The 21806-nt window shown below is 44.6% G+C and overlaps 1 protein-coding gene across 3 annotated transcripts in view; it reads left to right on the top strand.

Moving 5' to 3' along the window:
* Positions 1–21806, top strand: part of KIAA1549L (KIAA1549 like) — a 214817-nt gene that overhangs the window by 167130 nt on the left and 25881 nt on the right. For 2 of the 3 annotated variants that reach the window (XM_059709757.1, XM_059709754.1), the window contains exons 13-16: positions 254–384; positions 7008–7186; positions 10409–10626; positions 16258–16387. In XM_059709757.1, coding sequence (XP_059565740.1) covers positions 254–384; positions 7008–7186; positions 10409–10626; positions 16258–16387 — 658 coding nt within the window. The remainder of the gene's footprint in view (positions 1–253; positions 385–7007; positions 7187–10408; positions 10627–16257; positions 16388–21806) is intronic. The other variant, XM_059709756.1, reaches the window with a different exon arrangement.

Raw genomic sequence — 21806 nt, 5'->3', positions numbered from 1 at the left:
AGATGGGGACTGAGGGCTGCGCTCACTGAACTTCTCTGCCAAGCTAAGCACCGGTCAGTGCACTTCAGGACAGCCAGCTACGTAACCCCGGCTGCAGTACGGGTTTTTTTTTAAAATTTCCGAATCATTTCTTTTTTTGTAGATAAAACCGGAAAGAAAGGCTACAGACATAAACTGTGCAAATAAAATAACCTTGAGAGGAGGCTGTGCGAGTCAAAACTTACCATCTCCTTGTTGCTATGGTTACCTCCAGCAGGTCACCCAGTGAGAATGGCTCTGTCATCAGCAACGAATCCGGGAAGCCCAGCTCAGGGCGGCGCTCGCCCCAGAATGTACCGGCGGCGCAGCAGAAAGCGACAAAGGAGGAGGCACGGAAGAGAAATGGTGAGAAGCCTTCCCTGCCAAGTACCGCCCTCGAGCCTGTCCCACATATGCGTGCACACACCCGTGCACACAGGCCTGCACACACTCACACACCCCCGTGTGCCACCCTCATTTCTTCTTTCTGTTCTGTCCTACAAAGACCACAAGTCAGTTTCCTACCTACCTGTTAGAGCATTGCCTGGCCCCCGTCTCTGAATTACCCTGGCTCCTGTTCTTACGGAATTGTGCAGGGCCTTAAAAAACTCTAATGCAGAATGAACTGATGTTTGCTTAGAGATTTTTCGATTCTGGGGTGAATTGACATTTCTAGCACCAGGTCCTCTTGTGTGGCAGGTCTCTGAAATGCTGCTTGTCTTGGATATTCCCCCCGTTTTCTTTCCCCGACTCCCCTGATAGGTTCCTGGGGTTCATTCTAGGCCAGTGAGTCCAGATGCTACAAATCCCCCTCTCCCAGGAAAAACAGCACAGGGATAAATATTATCATAGACATCAGCCTATGCTCCTGCCTCTGTTTTCCAGGGAAGCTTAACGGTTGAGTTTCTCAAACAGATCTTCCTCCTTATAAAGGTTGGGTGTTGGGGTTTGTTGGTAAGTCCTCGGGGCCACCTGGCTGTGCTGTGGCACCGTCTATATATAGCTCACATCTGCCGGACCCCAGGGTGCAGCCTCCCTGTCTTCCCAGTCCCACCTTGGTTCTGATCCTCCTCTCCACTCGGTCCTTCCATGAGTGATGCCGGCTTCCTGGAGACCAGATTCAAGTACCCCATGCTGCCACCCGGATCAAGGAAGGTTCCTTTAGGACAGTGGGTTCTCAACCTTCTGGCCCTTTAAATACAGTTCCTCATGTTGTGACCCAACCATAAAATTATTTTCGTTGCTATTTCATAACGGTAATGTGGCTACTGTTATGAATCGTCATGTAAATATCTGATATGCAGGATGGTCTTAGGCGACCCCTGTGAAAGGGTCGTTCAACTGCCAGAGGGGTCGTGACCCACAGGTTGAGAACCACTGCTTTAGGAGTTCCAAGGGTCGCAGGCAGAGTCCTACAGAAATGCCAGGGGGGAGCCCAACCATCTGGCAGTCTGCTTAGTTGTGCTTCCTTTTGAGAGGAATTGGATGGAGGTGTGGCAGGGGCTCTCTCTGGGAGCTAGTGCCAGAATATTCTTTTGCTTTCAAATGTCGCTTACTTATTTCTTTGCTTCTGACAAAAGAAAGAAGAGAGAGAGAAAAGAAAGAATGCCACAATGGACCCCATGCCCAGCTATCATATAAAACACTTGTTTAGAATGTCATGCTGATTTGATCCTTGAATTTTTTCTTCTCCTGAAATCCCCTGCCCTGTAACACGGAGACTGCTTCCACTCCAGAACCAGGCTGTGACACATGGGGTTTTCCTGGGACATCTGTCCTCCTTGGGGCCAGAAGTCCTGCCCAGAATCCGCTCTCGGCCAACCCAGCTCACAGAGGGCCCGAGCTCTGACATGTGAAGGGGGATGTGAACTTAGCAACTTTCTTCTCTTCCTTCCCAGGGCGAGGTGCTAAGAGCGAAGGGGGGAGGGAAGGAGGGAGGCCACACAGAGACAACGGAGAGTGAAGACACAGGGGAAAGTTGTTTTAACCAAGTGCAGAGACTGCCATCACCGCCCAATCAAGGGACCCTCTCTGCTTCTCTACTCCCTCCCAACCTCCCTGCTTGCCTTCCTTTATATTTTTCCTGGAAATATATAAGGCCAAGTCAAAGTCCACCCTCGTCCAGATCCCCCATCACCTACCCCAGTCCTCAAATGACCTTGAATAACATAGCGTGTCTTTCTCAGGCCTTTTTACCACGCGTATGACAACACACCGTATCTTTGTTTTCTGTTGCGTAGCTTTGTTTTGTTTTGTAAAACGGGATCAATGTACATACTGTTCTGTGGCCTTTTTCTTGCAAAAGAATGTGCAGCCTACAGACTCTGTCAGTAAATACACACGTACAACATGATGCCTTTCCCCGGCCCCTGCATTTACTTCATAGACAAGGAGGAGCAGGGCCGGTTTCAGATCCATCGCTCCCCACGCCTCCGGGGAGACACTGACATGCTCGAAATGTCCCTGCTGACCTCCCCCATCCTTGTTCTGCCACCTCCTCTGCCTGCCTCCTTATTCTGTTTTGGTCACTGTGATTATTTAAACATCAGGTTCAGAAATGACAACAGGACGGTGCACAAGCAGAATGCAATTACCGGCCAGGTTGAGGTTTTCATGCAATAGCTTTATCTAAACGCCATCCTTTCTCCCGGTTCCCAGTGCTTTGCTGCATTGTCTTTTTGCCAGAAGTCAGCCCAGTGAATTTTCAGGGTTGGTGGCTTCTGTTTTACCACTGGTTCCCACCCAGTGAGGTTTCCGTTTGAAATTTTCAAATAGAAGCGATAGCACCAGCACATTTAATGAAAACAGATGCTGAAGCACATCAGAATTCTAGGATGGACCTTCAACGGAACCTACACTTGTCCTTTTTATCAAAGGGCTCCACTTTATCATAATGCTAGGTTATAGTCTACCCCCCAAAAAAAAATCAGTAGTGTATTTTATTGGATTGGAAGATGGACCTAAGGAATAGGAGAAAAGGAGGGAGGGAAGGAGGAAGGAAAGAAATAACATTGAAACTGTGGAGAAATATAAAAAGGTATATTGTCAGCTTGCGAAAGGTAAATGGACTATTGTATGGAATATTCAGATACTGTTGTTTTATGGCACAGTATCCATTCTAGAGGTTAGAGTTACGAAGGTTAATGAACAAATGTTGATGTTCCAGGCTGTCATTCTGAAACGGTTTGGTTCCCACCAATTTTGTTGCATTTGTACCTTGTGATTTTCCACTTTCCCGAAAATAAGACCTTTAAAAGGGAAAGACATTATCCCTCCAGGAACGCGGCTGGGTGGGTTCTTGTAGCTCAATGGCCTCATTAGCTCCCTGCTTTCGAGTCTGTTTCAGGACGATGTTTAAATACAAATGGGAAAGACAGAGATGACAGCTAGGATTTTGAAAGCAAAAGAATGTGGAATTTTTTTCAACCAAATACAGACACTTCAACTTTTGAATTAAAACCGATATCACCCAGCCGGTGTGGCTCAGTGGTTGAGCGTTGACCCATAAACCAGGAGGTCACAATCTGATTCCTGGTCAGGGCATATGCCTGGATTTCGGGCTCGATCCCCAGTAGGAGGCGTGCAGGAAGCAGCCAATCAATGATTCTCTCTCATCATTGTTGTTTCTATCACTCTCTCCCTTCCTCTTTCTGAAATTAAAAAGAAAGAAAGAAAGAAAAAAAAAGAACCAATGTCACCTTGGAAAAAGTGTTTTCCGGGAAACGAGTTAAAAATGAGTTCAAAATGAGGAATATATATATATATTTAAATGTTTAGTCATTTAAAAGCAAAAACTTCCATAAACCCTTAATTGCACACCTTCCTTTAAGACACTGAGAGACAGGTCAGATATTAGCTCAGAAACACAGCTTCAGTTTTAGTTCTTTCTGTGCCTTCTCAATGAGAGGTGAAGACTTGCTTGTTATCTGATAAACACCAAAGGGTGGTGGCGCGAGTTATAAATCTTCTCTGAGCTTTAAGGGAAATTCCAGAAAGAAAGAGCGTGCATTGTTCAAGAACATTTTCTGCCTCAAATGGGAGGGCTTGCCCCCTCCCCCACCATGCCAATGTAAAATAAACATCAAGAAATGAAATCTCCCTTCCTAGCCTGATTTGCAGAAGTTCAGACCAACACAACCAGATCCGCATGGCGGCATTTACTGGGATGACGGCAGTGGTATCTAGGACACTTCAGCAGTTTAACGGTGGCCCTTTTGTTTAGAATTCTCTGGTGCTTTTTCTTTCGGGACTGATTATGCATTAAATATTCCCATGAACCTGCTGGACTCACACAGCATTTTAGTATTAATATTTAATGTAATGCCCTTTAATGTATTTTTCCATATAGTCTTTTTTTTTTTTTGAGGGCGGGGGGAGGATCACTAATTATTTTTCTCTTAAACCAAGAGGAATTATTGTGCAAATCTGAAGCTGACCATTCTGACAGTGAGAATGAAAAATGAACTGTAGTTTGTACATCCTTTTTCTGTCTCCTCAGAGTTATGCTCCTCCCCTTATCCTGTCCATGGGGCGGGGAGTGAGGATGTCACAACCCAGAAGCAATAAAAGTATGAAGTACCATCTCTTTGCATGTTTACCTGTTCTGCAGGTACTAACATCTCCTTTCCAAGTCAGGAAATTTTAGTCATTCCTTTATTCATCATTTATCCAGCAAATCCCTATTGAAAGCCAGCTACCTAGGAGATGTTATTAAAGGCAATCGGTATTGCCTTTAAAAATATGGGCAAGAATGGGGCTCATAGTCTAGTGTCAGCACACAAATAAAGAGCATTGCATGCTGTGGAGAAAATATAACAGGGTGATGAGGCAGGTTGTTTTAGGCGGGTGGACAAGGAAAGTCTTTTTTCAAGCAGCAACTTGAAACTAAGAAGGAACGAGGCATTCAAAGACCTGGGGAAAGAGCTTTCTGAGCAGAGTGAACAGCTAATACAAAACCCCGAGGTGGGAACAAGCCTGCTGTGTCCGAGAAGCCGTTGTGGCTGGAGAGGGGATGAAGGGGAGAGGGAGGAATGAGCTCGGTAAGGTCGCCAGGACCAGATTGTACAGAACCTGGGCGGCCGGAGCTTTATTCTGAGAGACATGAGGCCTTCAGAGGGTTCTGGTCAAGGGAGTACTGTGACCTGGTTGTCTTGTAAAAAGATCCATCCTGGCTGCTGGGGGAGTATGCATTTTAGGGATAGGAGGACAAGACTGGAAGCTTGGAGGAGGGAGTCGTTTAGGAGGTGTATTAGTTACTTATTGCTGCGTAACAAATCACCCCCACACCTAGTAACCAAAAGCAACAATCAACATGTATGGTGTTGGATGATGTCTGTGGGTCAGGAATCCAGGAGTGGCTTAGCTGGGTGGTTTTGGCTCAGAATCTCATGAGGTCACAGCCTGGGCTATAGTCATTTCTAGAGACTTGGCTGGGCCTGCCGAATCCACTTACAAGATGGCTCGTACGTAGCTGTTGGCAGGAGTCTCATTTTCTTGCCACATGGACCTCTCCATAGGGCTACTTGAATGTCCTCATAACATGGCAGCTGGCTTCTCCCAGAGTAAGGGGTCCAAGAGAGAGCAAGGTGGAAGCCACAATGTGTCTTCATGACCTAGCTGTGGAAGTAGCACACGGTCATTTCTGCAATTTCCTTGTGGTTACACGGGTCGGTCCTATTTATGGTGTCTGTGACTCTGAGGAGGTCGCCATCTGGGAGGCTGGCTACCATAGATGGTGTTCATAGCAGGTGTCCAGGTGGGAGATAATGGGGGTCAGACAGGAGTGCCCCACAAAATTCCTATGCATCCGGTAACATGTCTAAATAGAGATTGTCCTCTGTCATTGGCAGTTTGGTGGCCTGCTATTTGCCAGTAAGTCCACAGAACCGAAAAATGCTCCAATTATAGCCATTGTTAGGCCCTGAAGCGTTTTAGCCACAATTTACTTGGCTTAATTTGACAAATGTTCGGTGATTATGGCAAGCGACAGAATGATACAAACTGTGTGTTTCTCAATGATTTAAATAACATCCCAATCTCTTGAGCAGACAGGAGGAAAGATAAATACACTTCTATTACATTCGTATTTTAATAACACCTATTTTGTTCCTAAATTGCCTGCTGGTTTAGTTGCTTGAACAGGCTTAATTTATCTCTCGCCCAGCCATGCTCAACAAACTGTCATTCTTATAGTCAGTTAATGGGAAGATGCTTCAAGGAGAGGTAAATCAGCAAGTACCACTGGCCCTGGAACTCCTCCTGTCAGCTTAGTTCTGGCAGCAATCACAGTAGAATTATCATCTGTCAGAGGCGAGAATTAATGCAAAAGAGTGTGGGTGAAAATTGCTCTGTTTAATTAGGGGAGTTGTCTGTAGCTTGAAATTAGTTTCTCTGGTGGGTTATTTCTTAGCTTTCTTTTGTTTTAGACAAACGAAAGAAACTAAAACTCAAATCATTGAGAAGCAGCCTTTAGGGGGAAGAAAAAAAAGTGTCTGCTGCAATTACTATGGCTGGTTGACCAGGGAAGACTCGTCACCTTAACATCGTGCAAAAATGGGTAACTCTGGTGGCAGAGACTGAACTGAATGCTGTTACTCAATGGATTGTCATATTTTAAGAAGAGTTCCACGTTTGGCGAACTTGCAGACATAGCAAACATTTTTTCCATCTCTGACTCAAACTTGGAGAAAAAAAATTTACTTTTACTTTTTTTTTTTAAGGTTTTTTTTCGCAAGTTTGAAAAAAATGGTTTTTACCATTTACATTCAGACTTTTAAAATTCTTTCCTACCCACGGATAACACAGGTGGCCTTACGTTTAAAAGAAATGCATGAGTAGCAGCGAGCCCTTGGCACAGAACCAGACACTGTTGTTTCTGAGGTCGTTTTGAGTCAAGTAATGTCCTTGGGCTGTTAGCATCACACATAAATCCCCCATGTTCCTGAGGCTCCCCTCCGGCCATAAAACCAATGTACTTATTTGTGCTTCAGTGCCCGCAAGTGATGAAGAGGAAGGCGCAGTTCTGTTTGACAGCTCTGGCAAGGCGGCTGCTGATCCCTTTGACTCGTCCTCTGGATCCGTGCAGCTCATCGCAGTAAAACCCACAGCCCTCCCCGTGGTGCACCCCACCCCGGACCGGAGCCAGGAGGCCGCAGCGCTCAACGGTGAGGTGAGCACCCGAGCACCCAGAATGGGAGAGGGGGCAGGCTGCGTCCAGGTAATAGGGCTCCTTCGGTCATTTTCACCTCTGCGTGCACAGGCCTCCGCGGAATGAATCAGGGCACAAGTCACCCAAAACAAATTTGTTAGGTGACGTTTTCAGAGCATCTTTTTTACCTTCATTCTAGAAAGTCTAGAAGGGGCTTTTTAAAAACTGTAGTTATAAAGAGAAACCTCAGAAACTCCTCCCCACATACAGTCTTACCTTTCTTGATAACGCCCCTAAACTGTTCATTATCGGATGCCAATTGCAAGGGGCTTAATGTGCGAGGGCACTGGAGAGGATCCTGTCACTCGAACAGGGATGTGCCCACTCTATAGGCTTTGAAATGAATTTCACTCCTTGGAGTAAGATTGAAACAACCCTTTCCCTGCTGTTAGAAGGATTTCTATGGATATCATGTGGTCACTAATTTTCCTAAGAGTCTGAAAAAAATTGTAACATATATAGGGAATGATGTTTTCACAAAGATTATTTTAAAGAAAACATAGCAACATAGAAAGTTCAGAAAATAAGAGGGAAAAATCACTGTAATTTCACGACTCTAGCATAGCCTCTGTTTTCACTCTTACACCTTTTCTTCAAGCTTTTGATCAAACTCATTTATATTTTCGAATCCCATCATCTTGAATGTCAGACATTGGCTGTGTTGCTCTTGTCTTGCTGATGATCATTGTTAATGACTTAGTTGAGAAGGTATGCCATGGATTAAAAAACTCATCTCCCATTGTTCAAACCTTCCAGGTATGTTTTTGTTTCCAGTTTTGGTTTTGGTTATTATAAATATCACTTCAATTAATAATTTTAAAAGCTTTTATTTTGAAATAATTTTAAACTAAAAATAGTTTTAGTAATAGTACAAAGTTCCTATACACTTTTTAAACATTTTTATTGATTGATTTTGAGAGAGAGAGAGAGAGAGAGAGAGAGAGAGAGAGAAGGGAAAAAATATATATATCAACTTTGTTGTTCCACTTGGTTGATTCTCATATGTACCCTGACCTGGAATCAAACCTACAACTTTGTCATATCAGGATGATGCTCTAACCAATGGAGCTACCCAGACAGGGCCTCCTATACACTCTATACATAGCTACCCTAATGTTAACATCTTATAGAACCATAGAATAATTATCAAACCCAGGAAACTAACTATTGACTATAGACCTCTTTGAGTTTCACTGGTCTTCCCACTGATGTCCTTTTCCCATTTCGGGATCCACCAAGGATCCTCCATGGCATTTAGTTGTCTCCTTAGTCTCTTCCAGTCTGGGATAGTCATTCTTTGTGACCATTCTTTGTATTTCATGACCATGACTCTTCTGAAGAGTACTGGCCACTTGTCATGTAGAACGTTTCTCGATCTGAGTTTGTCTGACGTTTTCTTGTGACGGGACTGAGGTTATGTAATTTTTGGCGTAACCACTGGGGCATCATATCAGGAAATACCTGATCCTGATATGTCTGACTACTAGTGATATTAACTTTCATCTCTGACTCTGAACCTCTCATGGAATGTTGCTTTAGTTGAGATTCCAGAAATGGGATTGCTGGCCCAGAGGATGTTACCCTAACTTCCTTCTTTACTAGTTTTTGCAGTGGCAAGCAGAATGAAGGAACAATGAAGACTTGTTAAATTCTTCCAGTCTAAAAATAGAATTAGGGCCCCAATTGGGGAAATACTTTGCAAAAGTTAGGGGAAAAAATGTCTTCTAGTTATTATTTCTTCAAACATTGTGAAACTAAAATATCTAAAATAGTGAACCTTGGTCCTCATATTGTGTAGGTTGATATATGCACCAGGTGAATTTTCCTTTTATAAATTACAGGAAATTCTTCTAAAGATTATTTTAGCCCTGGCCAGCATTGCTCAGGTGGTTGAGCATTGTCCCATACACCAAAAGGTTGTAGGTTCAATCCCCAGTCAGGACATATGCCCCTGTTGCTGGCTCAATCCTCCGTGGAGGGCGTGCAGGAGGAAGCCGATCAGTAGTATTCGCTCATCGATGTTTCTCTCTCTCCCTCTCCTTTCCTCTCTCCGTAAATCAATAAAAACATATTTTTTAAAAAAGATTATTTTTAAAAAAGCATAATAACAGCACTACACATGGTTATATTAATATAGCCAAGTCTGATTACAAACAGCACTAATGGTTCTCCATGTCATCCAGTAAGTGTCAGGCAGATATCACCATTCAGTTTCATTCATGGGTGTAACATCATCATCCTTTGTTGTTTATTTAGCATAATCATCTGTTTGTATCTTTTTTGAGTATATTTTTTATTTATTTCAGAGAGGAAAGGAGAGGGAGAGAGAGAGATAGAAACATCAATGATGAGAGAGAATCATTGATTGGATGCCTCCTGCATGACCCCTACTGGGGATTGAGCCTGCAACCCAGACATGTGCTCTTGACTAGAATCGAACCTGGGACCATTCAGTCTGCAGGCTGATGCTCTATCCACTGAACCAAACCAGCTAGGGCTGTTTGTATCTTTGAAGGTCAAAAGGTATGTTCCTTTTTAGAGGACCAGACTGGCTTTGCCCTTTAGAACAGAAACTGGTTGGCATTGGTGGCCATACAAGGCTTCAAAATTCCTTATCTCTTGAAAAAATATAAATTGACAAAAATAAGCACTCAAATGCAGATTGATAGTGTGGAGAGACCTTGGGAGCAGGGTGTGTGCTGCCCCTTCCCACCCCGTTCGTCTCAATTCAGCCTCTTCAGAAACCACCTGTCTTATCCAGGTGGGCACCAACTGAATGGCCAAGGGAGATTATTGGGTTCCTCAGGGCTGAACCTAGAATTGGGCACCAAGATCCAGCTGGGCTGCTCAGTCAGAGGCTCTCATGCAGGGGGGACAAAAAAGGTTTAGGTGGGATTGAGGCCCACACCACAAAGCTAAAAGAGTGGACTCAGGCCTATGTCTGAACAGACTCAGGTACATTAGGGAATAGGAGGCTTTGGTGGAAGGTCTCAGGCAACGTAGGTGTGGACCAGACTCCACATTGTCTGTGGCCCACTATCGTGAGCTGGTATTGGAGGGTATCACAGTTGGGTCATGGCTGGCTCGAAGGCCCGGACATGAAGCCTAGGATTACTTCTCCTGGAGTTGTGACCCTCCGCTGTGCAGGGTCAGGTGTGGACCTGAGACGATCTCTCTCCCCAGGTGAACAAAGCCCTAAAGCAGAAGTCAGACATCGAACACTATCGGAACAAGCTGCGCCTCAAAGCCAAGAGGAAGGGGTATTACGATTTCCCTGCAGTGGAGACAAACAAGGCTCAGACGGAAAGAAAAAAGATGTATGAGAAAGCCCAAAAGGAAGTCGAGCACGTGTTGGATCCAGACCCAGAACTGTGCGCCCCATTCGCCGAGTCTAAAAGCAGGTGCGATCTGTAAGGGAATTATTTGAAGGTCGCTGCGCCATTGGCGGGATGAGGGTAGCGGGTGCCTTGGGCAATGCAGTCCTGGTCCCTTGATCTGTTGGCTTAGGACTGTCATCTCTGAAGGCCGCTGAGCCAGACCATCCTCATTTGTGCGAGCATGTGCTCCATAATGAGTCTGAAAGAGAATAAAATCGAAGCCACAAATACTTGGGCAAACAACCATAATTGTCCTTTAGCTTAGTGACATTTTCAAACTTTAGCTGTTTCAGAGCTGGGTGAAGATATAATTATCACCTACCTGGTTATGCAACTTCCAGATCAAAGGACATGGTATTTTTTCAATTATTTTAGAGGCTCTTGCATAAGAAAAGCAAATTTCATGCCTGACCTTTTCATTCAGCTGCAGTAAGTATTTACCACATAGCTACTCGGAGCTCCCTGCTGGGTTCATCTCTTTAATTCATAGATTTGGTCATGTATTTGACATTTAGTGTCACCTACTATGTATGAGCCACCACGCAAGAGGCTGAATACCGTCACAATCGTGTTGCCTTTTTCTCACTCATTTATTCACTCATCCATTCAACTCATTCAACATTTTATGGCAGACCAGACAGCCCAGTTGCTGCTCTTAAGGTCCGAAGTGGGAGAGAAAGATAACCACCTCAAAAGTTTATTTCGCACAAGTGTGATGGGAGTTGAAATGTGAGGTGCTGTAACAGTCTATCAGGGGACCCTGCCTCCCAAGGGAAGGTTAGGCCCAGGGGTTTGAATGATCATCCTTCCAAGCTTTGTTACCAGCTAAGCAGAGAGTGATCTCACCTCCTGGGTAAAGGAAGAGAGGTTTTAGCAGAGCTGTGCACGCCCATCTTTCATCTTTTCCTCCCCACCCTGAAGCACTTCTTCAGAAACACTCCTTCATGATTTGAGACCATGGCTTTCAAATACACATTCTCCTTGGTGACAGCCCTTTGGCTGGGAGCATGCCAATGCTCTGACCCGCCCCCTAGCCTTGGCAGACACACTCTTCCCAGACTGGGTGGGACAGGACCTTTCCCTGCCTGAGTGGGTGTTTATTAAAAGCAGACTTGACCATGTGACAGGCTTGGATGGGAGACACAAAATCCAGCTGGGAGGTGAGGCTAAACTGTTTGAACGGAATTGACAGAATTTATTTTCAACAAAGAAACGAGGGGTTTTTAAACCAGTGCTTCATTTAACATGCTTCTCATTAGGCTCGGGAGGGATAGGAAGCTATTGATGTGAAACCACACTGTGACAGGGAACACAATGCAGGTGTCACCATGTTGATAACTGTAGAAAGAAGAGAAGATAGGGATTTTATGAGGAGGCTGGGGGCTTCTTTAGAGTTTACTTAGCATGTTGAGACCTTTTAGTTCAGCAGTCTTTTATAGACAGGGTGGGAAGTTGTTTTTTTCTGGGTTTCCTGCTGATACTTAGAAAAGGAATCAAGGATCATGTGCCAATGAGAACTTAACTTGGAAGCTATTTGAGAAATGAATAAAACTTTCAGTTGAAGCTTTTTTTAATTTTTCAATTATAGTTGGCATTCAGTATTATATTAGTTTCAGGCGTTCAGCCTAGTGGTTAGACATTTATTTCTCTAACTTGTGAAGTGATCCCCCTGATAAGTCTACTACCCATCTGGCACCATACATATTTATTCCAATATTTCTGACCGTATTTTCTATGCTGTACTTTTTTTACTTCTTAACCCTTTCACCTTTTTCACTCAATCCTCCATACCCCCTTCCATCTGGCAACCATCAGTGTGTTCTCTGTATCTATGAGTCTGTTTTGATTGTTCATTTATTTTGTTTTTTAGACTCCACATACATGTTAAATCATATGGATTTGTCTTTCTCTATCTGACTTATTTCACTTAGCATAATACCCTCTAGATCAGTTATTCTCAACCTTCCTAATACCGCGACCCTTTAATACAGTTCCTCATGTTGTGGTGACCCCCAATTTCATTGTTACAAATTGAACATAAGTACAGCATAGTGATTAATCACAAAAACAATATGTAATTAAATATGTGTTTTCCGATGGTCTAGGCGACCCCTGTGAAAGGGTCATTCGACCCCCAAAGGGGTCGCGACCCAGAGGTTGAGAACCGCTGCTCTAGATCCATCCAGGCTGTCACATATGGTGAGATTTCATTCTTTTTATGTGGAGTAATATTCCATTGTATACATGTACCACATTTTCTCTAGAACACAGTTTGGGAACTGCTTTCTTAAACTATAGTAGGATTAAAAAGCTCCTAAAAATCCAAATAAAATTTATCATTATCTACCCAGCTATATTTTCAGAGGTAAAAAAAAACACACAAAAAAACTTCTCAAGTTTGCAGGTATCCAAATTTATTGACTTTTAAAGAATATAGCAAAATAACAACAAGAAATGAATACACCTCTTGGAACTCTATTTGGTTAAAATAAGTAACCTCTCAACCTAAGAGCCTAAGTATTTCTAAGTAGTTTCTTGCACACCTTGCACACTGAGGGTCTGGTCAGTTGCCATCCATACTCAACAGCAGCCTAGAAGCTTGTATCCTAAAGGCGGCTGGCATGCACTCAGCGTCTAAGCCAGGGGTGGGCAAACTTTTTGACTCGAGGGCCACAATGGGTTCTTAAACTGGACCGGAGGGCCGGAACAAAAGCATGGATGGAGTGTTTGTGTGAACTAATATAAATTCAAAGTAAACATCATTACATAAAAGGGTACGGTCTTTTTTTTCAATAGTTTTACTCATTTCAAACGGGCCGGACCTGGCCCGCGGGCCGTAGTTTGCCCACGGCTGGTCTAAGCTCTCACCCATCTCCGTGGTTCCTGAAGGGGCTTCCACAATCTCACTTTGTATTTCTAATGCTTCCAAAATAACCTACTTTACTAATCCTAGGGTTTTATCCCCAACCACCCATCTTAGTAAATCCTTTCTAAATGGGCTAATTGGCAATCTCAGGGCAGCTGTGAAATCTACTTTTAAAAAAAGTCTATAATTAGGTCAAGGAGGAGAGCTTTGTGGGGGTCTCAAAGTGTGAATCACTCAGGATGGATTCTGTTTTACAAAGTTGTGCTCCATTCCTAAAGAAAGCCCCTCATTGCAGACAACTCTAGGGCACATTTCATTATGGTCGGGCTTAAACTCTTACCTTAGTCAGGATTCTTGTGGTTGCAAGTGATGGAAATCTAGCACAAACAGGTTAAGTAAAAGGGAATTTATTACTGAACATAATTGAAAGGTCAAGGCTTCCGGTGTGGCTAGATCCCAGGGATCATGCCATGTCTCCCATATTTATCTTGCTCTCTCTTCACTCTTTGCTGGCTCCCTTTCAGGCAGGCTCTTACCTCTTAGCGGCAGCAGCACCTCTAGGCTTGTAGTCTATCTTCTTAGAAACCTCAGTGCCGAGAGAATGCCTGTTTCCTGGCTGCTCTAGCAAAAGCCCTGGGATTCAGTGTCCTTGGACCAACTCCCTCTGACCAATCAGTGTGGCCATGGGGGTGCGATGCTGTGATAGTACAGCCTGATTCTCATGCCAACCCCTGGAGCAAGCGAATGCCACAGAGAACAGCATATGGGTACCAGGCAAGCAGAGATCACAGGTGCTCTCTAAATAGGTGTAAGCCCTCGTGGTGAGGGAGTAGGTCTGTGGGTGTCTGTGTCATTCCCTGGGCTAATTGCAAGGGCAGTGTTTTGCTTTGGGAGTCCTAATGTCTGTTCTAGACTAACAGGGTGTGACTGCCATGCTTTGACATGCTGGGTGTGAGATCTTGAAAAGGCGTGTATACCTGCCAGATTTCTGGTTTCCCACAGAGCCACTGAGAACAAATAAAGCAACTGTTGTACCTTCAACCCGTGAGTAGATAGGATGTTAGAATCAAGACGTAAAATAGGTGGTATTTGGGGAGTTCGCTCAAGGTAGATGCCCTGAAATGCAAGTTATTAACAGAGGGAAACTTCTTGTTGGATGAGAAGGAAGTTGGTGGTTTTGTCATTCAAAGGATCACGTGAAAGTCCCCTGTTCCCACTGGACCTCACTCCCCACTTGTGTTACTTCCTGTGGAAACAGCAAAGCAAAGCCACGACCCTCCTTCGTTGCTGTGGTTCTCCTCCTCCTCAAAAAGTTCCTCTCATGACAAGTGGAAACAGGACAGCGGTGGCAAATGTCGGCGATTCCAAGGGGGAACCAAGGGGAGCCTCTGAACGTGCTGCTCCCTGGGACTGGTGTGCTTGGTGCCCAGGTGGGCACGTGGCTGCCTGTAGGTCTCGGCTGAGCTGTCAACTCTCCTGGGAGCCCTTCCCTAAAGTTGTCCCCCATATCATCACCCTCGGTCACATCCCCTTGTTGTTTTTCTGAACATTAATATAAGGCTTTTATTGACAACAATACTATGCTTTATGGTTGATTAAACACACACATATGAATATTACATATATAGGGTGATCCCCCCCCAAATGTAGACATACTAGTACACTGAATAATTATAAAGGCAGTGTTTATTAAAATACATTTCATGTTCAAAATTGAGCTATCCGCTATTGAAGTGTGTGTCACGTTTTTGAAGTCTAGGTGAACAGGTGTGTGTGTGTGTGTGTGTGTGTGTGTGTGTGTGTGTGTGTGTTTATTTTGGCTTTAAACATTTTTTTAATTACAGTTTATTTGATATTATTTTGTGTTGGTTTCAGGTAGACAGCATAGTGGTTAGACAGTCATATGCTGTATAAGTGTTCGCCCTGATATTTCCAGCACCCAGCCACTACCTTACATAGTTATCACAACATTATTGACTGTATTCCCCATGCAGTACTTTACATCCCCACAACGGTTTTGTTGTGCTTCTCATCTCCTTGTTTTTCTTACGCAAGGGGCTTACACTATTTAGAGAGCACTTATCACTCTGAAATTATCATGTGGTTTATCTGTCTCTCTCATTCGAATGTAAGCTCTGTCTTGGCCTCACTGTGGACCTTCATCATCTTTCATGGTGACTGGAACATAGTAGGTACTCAGTAAATATTAGATATGGCTGGACGGATGGACCAATGGATAGAGGAACCCCAAATTGCCTTTAGTTTATAACTCCTTAGGCCAGAGGGGAAACCACTGTGGTGAAAGTAGAAAAGAAAGTCTATCCAAGTGGCAGTATTAAGCATCCCATTAGCCTCCGGGTCTATTAACACATCATGGAGCCCTGCCTGCAGAATCGGAAAAATGAATAAGAACAGGAGACTGCTGAGTCAACAGTCAACAAAAGCAAGTTTGTTCTTCCAGTGTTAGCTCTTTTCAAGGGTCAAGGGAAAGCCATTGGCCTAGCCATCAGCAGGATTTTAGATGAGGTTGCAGTGTTGCAAATGATTGTAGTTACCAGATGAAAGAGCATTTACAATTCAGCCAAATGGTTACAGCATCTGGGGAAAAAAAAATCTTTATTCCACTATTTCTATGGCCCCTGGTGACTGGGGAGCAAATGCTGTCAATTCTGAGATTTGTGAGGCGAATCCAACCAAACCCTTCATCGGTTGCCTGTATTTTGGATCAGTGGAGAATTCCATCTGTCAGGGCATTTGCTGCATCATAACAGTTGTTGGATTTTCTACAGGCAACAGACGAAGAACTCTGTCTACCGAAGCCGGCAGTCTCTGAATAGCCCAAGTCCGGGGGAAACGGAGATGGACCTCCTGGTGACACGGGAGCGACCCCGCCGTGGAATTCGTAACAGCGGATATGATGTAAGTCTCTGTTGGGCCAAGCTTTTCTTGCCCTGAATGCAAAAGGGATAGAGTATCCCATATGTTTCAGTTTAGTGTATAGCTGTGGAATTTAAAAATGCAGTAAAATCTTTTCTGTTTTATTATTTCTTATTACCTCTTTGCAAAGTAAGACTATTTGGAATTGCCAGAGTAAGAATGATTGGTACAAGGGTCTCGATTTCCAAATGCAGTCATTTAGAAATAGTTCAGTATTGGCCTTAAACTCAGAGATTCTACACTCTGTTCTTTCCCCCTCTGTTCTTAGGAACTTAGTATGAACCATGGCCATGGGTTAGGACTCATTTGAGGACGGGCTGCTTTTCATCCATAGCAATGCTGAGGAGTTGGATTTGTTGGTTGCATAACTTCTCAGTTTGCCATGGACACGGCGAGGTGTCAACAAGGAGATTGGGTGATTTCATGTGATGAAGTACATGTGATGTGCAGTGACATCTCCAAACTGCAAAAATTCTGCTAATCCCATCAAACTTCCCCAGATGATCAGTTATGATTTGGTGCCTCCTGTCACATTGTGCGTCCTGTCGCATGTCACTGCACCCGTTGAGTTGCGCTCACGTGAATGATACCCTGCTGAGATATTCAGTAAGCTTCACCCAGCCCTGGAATTTCAAATGGTCTTGAATATATTCTTAGGTCTTATGAAAAGTGTTTCTTTCCCATTCTTCTCAAATGTTTCTCTTATTACAAATAAAAAGTTTTCTGTAATAGAGCTATGAGTGAAATATGTCTGGATAAAGCTTTGTCATAATTTGTGAGGTTGTCATTTGAAAATGACACTTGATTTCTTAAACATACCATACTAATTTAATGGCAAGAATATTCCCCCTCCCCCCCTCAGGATTGGTCATTGTTTTCTACAGTAGCTAAAAATGGAGTTCTTTAATGGTCCAATTAAAATCAGAGATAGCCTACCAAATTTGAATTTCTAATTACCTCCCTTATATTTAAACTTGATGTTTGTGTTGGTGGTGATATCCTGCTCTCTTATTTCTTTTTCCTTTTTTAATATAAGACAGTTTGATAGTTTCGTTTTATAAAATTCTAGATGCTTTGGGCAAATCATTTTTCCCCTCCAGATTAAAGTATTCAATATTAATCTTTCTCCTCATAAAAGTATTTCTTGTACTAAACTCAGTCATCAATTGAATAATCAGCCTGTGGTTGAATATTGGCGACTGGACTTTCCCTGTTCATCTTTCCCTACCAACAGTGCATGTTCTTTCTGGCTGCTTGTAGCTGGGGGAGCTTTTTCTTCTGCTAGGCCCTAGGGCATCTCTGAGGTATGACAGGATTCTTAAGTTATCTCAGGTTTAGTATTTATAGGTTTCTTGTGAGATTCGAGGCACATAAATTTTACTATTTAAGGAAATAGGCCAGAGGTTTTCGTATTTTGAAAAGAGAACATTGCAGATTTTTTTAACCACTGTGCCAAGAGTGAGTACTCACTTTTGGAATGTCTTATTAGTAAATTACCTGGAAGGAGAGAGATGATTTTTAAAAGGAGGTTGCTCACCCCTCACAAACATGTATAAATATCCCAATCATAGATTACATTAGGAAGGCACTAATAGATTTTTAAAAATATATACATTTCTTTGCAGTGTGCATATGATCTCAGAAATAATAAGCGAATACGTTTCCTTAAGAAAAATGATCATCTAGGGAACGATTTTTAAGAATATAGATTGTTGACTATGAGAATGAAATTGCTTCTTATATCTCCTCCTGTGTTTTTTATTCTAATCATATGAAAAGTAGCTATCATTAACTGACTGCACCCTGTAGATCAGGCCCTATTTCAGTCTTTCCATGTGTGTTGTCTAATTGAATTTGAAAAGTCAATAGTCAGTTAGGTACTCTCATTATGCCCATTGTCCAGATGGGAAAACCAAGGCACAGAGCAGCCACATAATTTGCCCACCTCCAAAGCCCATTTCCTTAATCACCATGCACTATGACTTCTATCTACACCCACCCTACTAAACATCTGTCCTCACCTGAATATAGAACATAATATTCTGTATTTCTGAATCTCTCGAAGAGGCTTCATGTCAGGTCTCCTAAGAATTCTTGCATGGATAATTCACACAAGCAAAAAACGGACCAGCAGATAAAGTAGAAAAAGAGAAGAGTCATCGTTTTAAACAATGCATTCATTCTCTGAGCTCTTGATTTCCCAAAAATGTCAAGGCACTCCTGGCAAAGGAATCCATTAGCCCAGCAGTGAGCAGGTCATTCAGTTGGAAGCATGTCAGTCTTTCTGCTGGACCTGGGGAACTTGAAGCCGGGCCAGGATTTCCAGTCATTGCTGCCAGATTAGGAAACACCAGGGGGATCCGCTCCTTGACATGGCAGAAACAAAAGCCCTGGGAGATTGATTCAATTGTGAATTTTCCCAAAGTTGACTACTTTAGAGTCCCAACCGAAAAGCCTGCATGTAAAAACAAACAAACAAATACGTGCTCCACAGGCAAATCTTAGTGCCAGGACTGATGGAGGCCTGGACTGTTCCAGGTTTTTCCACAGGCTCCTCTTCGGGCCTGCACAGGAGAGCCTCTTAGCTCCAAGGGCTTTGGGAATCAGTGTGTTTTGCAAGAATTCTCAACCTCCTACTCAAGCTAACAACAAAGGACGTAACACACTCCTGGCAGTACCTGTGGCTCATTTGGGTAGTAATTTTCTTAGGAGGAAGCACCCCCTTTAGAAGAATGCATGATTTTAGAAAGATGTCCAAGACTGATCACTCCTCGATGGCCAGACCGCATCATCAAATTAAATCGTGGCATTGACATGAATTCCTCCCAGCGCATAAAGTGGGTACAAGCGATCATGTCAGCCTAATATTTAAAAGCAAAAAAGAAATCTCTATTTCAAAATGTTTTTTAAGTGTTCTTTTCCAAATGAAATTCATAGAAAACAATGAAGCAGTGAGGGAACGAAAATGGCCCAAATGTGAATTCTGGGGCAGAATAAAAACCCAAGTGATTTTTCCCCCGTCGGCCGAATTAATAACCTCTGCCTGTGGCTGATGAATCAGACTTTGCTTCCAAAGGGTAAGTAATTAATTCGATCGTTCCCCAGAAAAAAAAACACCAACCCGGATCTGTGTTTGGGGTTTAAAAATCTATGACAGGAATGGGGTCAGCTATGTGCCTTGGCTGTGAAGGAGACCGAATGGATTGTCTGACTTACAGCTTTGCAAATGAACGCTGACGTCCCAGGACGAGACACCTTTGCAAGCTCCTGCCCTTCGGTTTCCCTGGGCACCTTGTCCAAGGTTCCATGCCCTGCAGACACTCAGAGAGCACTCGAGGCAGAATGGCGGGCTCAGACCCTAAAATGTGGGCAGTGGGTTGAGACCGTTAAGAAGGATGATGGATGCATCGCTGCACCTCAGAAGGGAGATCGAAGGCTCTGCCACGGCAACCAGTCATTGGTTCTCATCCCAGAGGCAGGAACACCAGCTGCTTTTCCATCTGAAAAGTTTATGTTAATCTACGCAAAAAGCGGTGCTACACCAGAGAAGGTTCAGCTGCAGAAAACATGAAGCCATTTAAATAGACAAAACATGACTATGAGGAATTGGGTGCTCCTCAAGTCGTCAGAGGGCTGGAGCAATGTTCCAGAACATTCCTGAGGAGGGGCCGCTGCTTCTGCCCGAAGCAGGAAGATAGGGAAGCGGCTGCCCTGGGTCTGACGAGAAGCAGAAAGGTGGGCGCTGCCTCATGTCCTCAGCCCAGACTGCACACTAGTGCACGTAATTACCAGAAGCTGACGAGTCAACCACGGCCACCGCCTCATGGAGGGCCTGACGTGCACGTAGCTTAACCGTCAGCCTCCGCACTACAGGAGTGCACGCTGCAGAGAGGTTCCAAATGCCCGTCCGCTGTCCCCAGCACGCACCACGTGAAAGGGAGATGAGGCAGTATTGGGAAGCAGTTGGGGGAATCGGTGGAGGAAAGCAAAGGGGGAGACGGGAGCATTGCTCAGCGCTCAGGCCCCAGCCGCCTGCCGCTGTGTGTGATGGGGTGTTTGTCTTGCTGGCCTCTCTGGGCTGACAATGCAGCCGGTTTCCCTTTGATCCAGGTGAGCAGGTGGAAGGAGGCCAAGGAATTGGAATAGTTGTTTTGATGGGTTCCATTTGCAAGGGGATGAAATATGATCTGGAAAGTTCCTCCCCCCGCCACCCCCACCCCCCCACTCCTGCAATAGCCTATAGCAAGTCTGGGGCCTTCTAGGTACATTTGTAAATCCCATTAGTAGCAGGACTCTCTCCTGCTCGCCCACTCCCACCCTCCCCCAGCATCTTACCGCTTCGGCATGACGGTCAGAGGCCAGGGCAAAGCACAGGAATGTCCTGGCAGCTCATGGTGTTCCCGGTACAAGGTACAATCAACTTCTAGTTTCATTGAGAGACAAATGGTTGGATTTGGAGGCTTTGTCCTTCGCCTCAACCTGCTGCTGCCCTAAGAACTAGGTGCTTTTGTGTTGACCCCACTCCCCCCACCGTGACGACACCCCCTCATCATCCCACCTAGAACCGTGTTGCATGTGTCTCCCATCTCAGCCTTCAATTTCCTACCTCTGCCAGCTGTTTCAGCTGTTAATAGCCCTGGCTTCATCTGTTATCTTAAGTTAATTTATAGTACATTGTATTTTTTAACAGAGGCTTTTAATCCAAAGGAAATGCATGATCATCGGAAATCAGGGTCCCTCACTGAGCCTGAGGCAGAGGTGGAGGTGTTTGGTGGTGAAGGGAGCCTTTGGGTGTGGGCAGTATCTCACCTGGCTGGTCGCTGCCCAGAAAGACACTTGTTAACCCTGCAAAGATGGCAAGTGGGGGGGAGGGGCAGGAGGCAGGTTTAGGAGGGAGCAGGCCAGGTTTCAGGATGGCCCAGTGGCCTCACTCAGAGCCAGGCCTTCCCTGCAGGCCCAGGACCTCCCCCAGTGCGGGCAGTTTCCCACCGGGCAGGAGACAAGCAGCTTCCTTCTGTCTGAGCGCACAGTGCCATCTGCCTGCTCGTTCTCTGATTCCTGGGATCTGGATGCTGCCTGCTCCTACTCTTTGCCGGCCTCCCCCACCCCCGCCTCTTGACCAGTGTAGCCGCTTATTGCAGGCCAGGGTCCCCAGCGTGCTCTTGGTATGAATACCTGTAGGGGAAGGGAAGGAAGCAGGATTGGGCAGAGTTCAAAGCTGCGCCATGCACAGATACTCCAAGGTCTCGGCTGCCCCGTGGGGAGCTCTGGAGCTCGCATGGCCCTGCAGAGTTGTCCTGAGTAACAAGGTCAATTCCCAGTTGATAGCGGAGCAGCTGGCAGTGTGCCTGGAGCTGGGGGAGCGCGCTCCACGGTCCTGAGCAGCACAGCACAGTGTCTG

This window comes from Myotis daubentonii, chromosome 9 (assembly GCF_963259705.1).
Source record: "Myotis daubentonii chromosome 9, mMyoDau2.1, whole genome shotgun sequence".
Lineage (NCBI taxonomy): Eukaryota > Metazoa > Chordata > Mammalia > Chiroptera > Vespertilionidae > Myotis > Myotis daubentonii.
The sequence above is the reverse complement of the archived record's forward strand: the minus strand, read 5'-3'. Positions and strand labels throughout refer to the sequence as shown.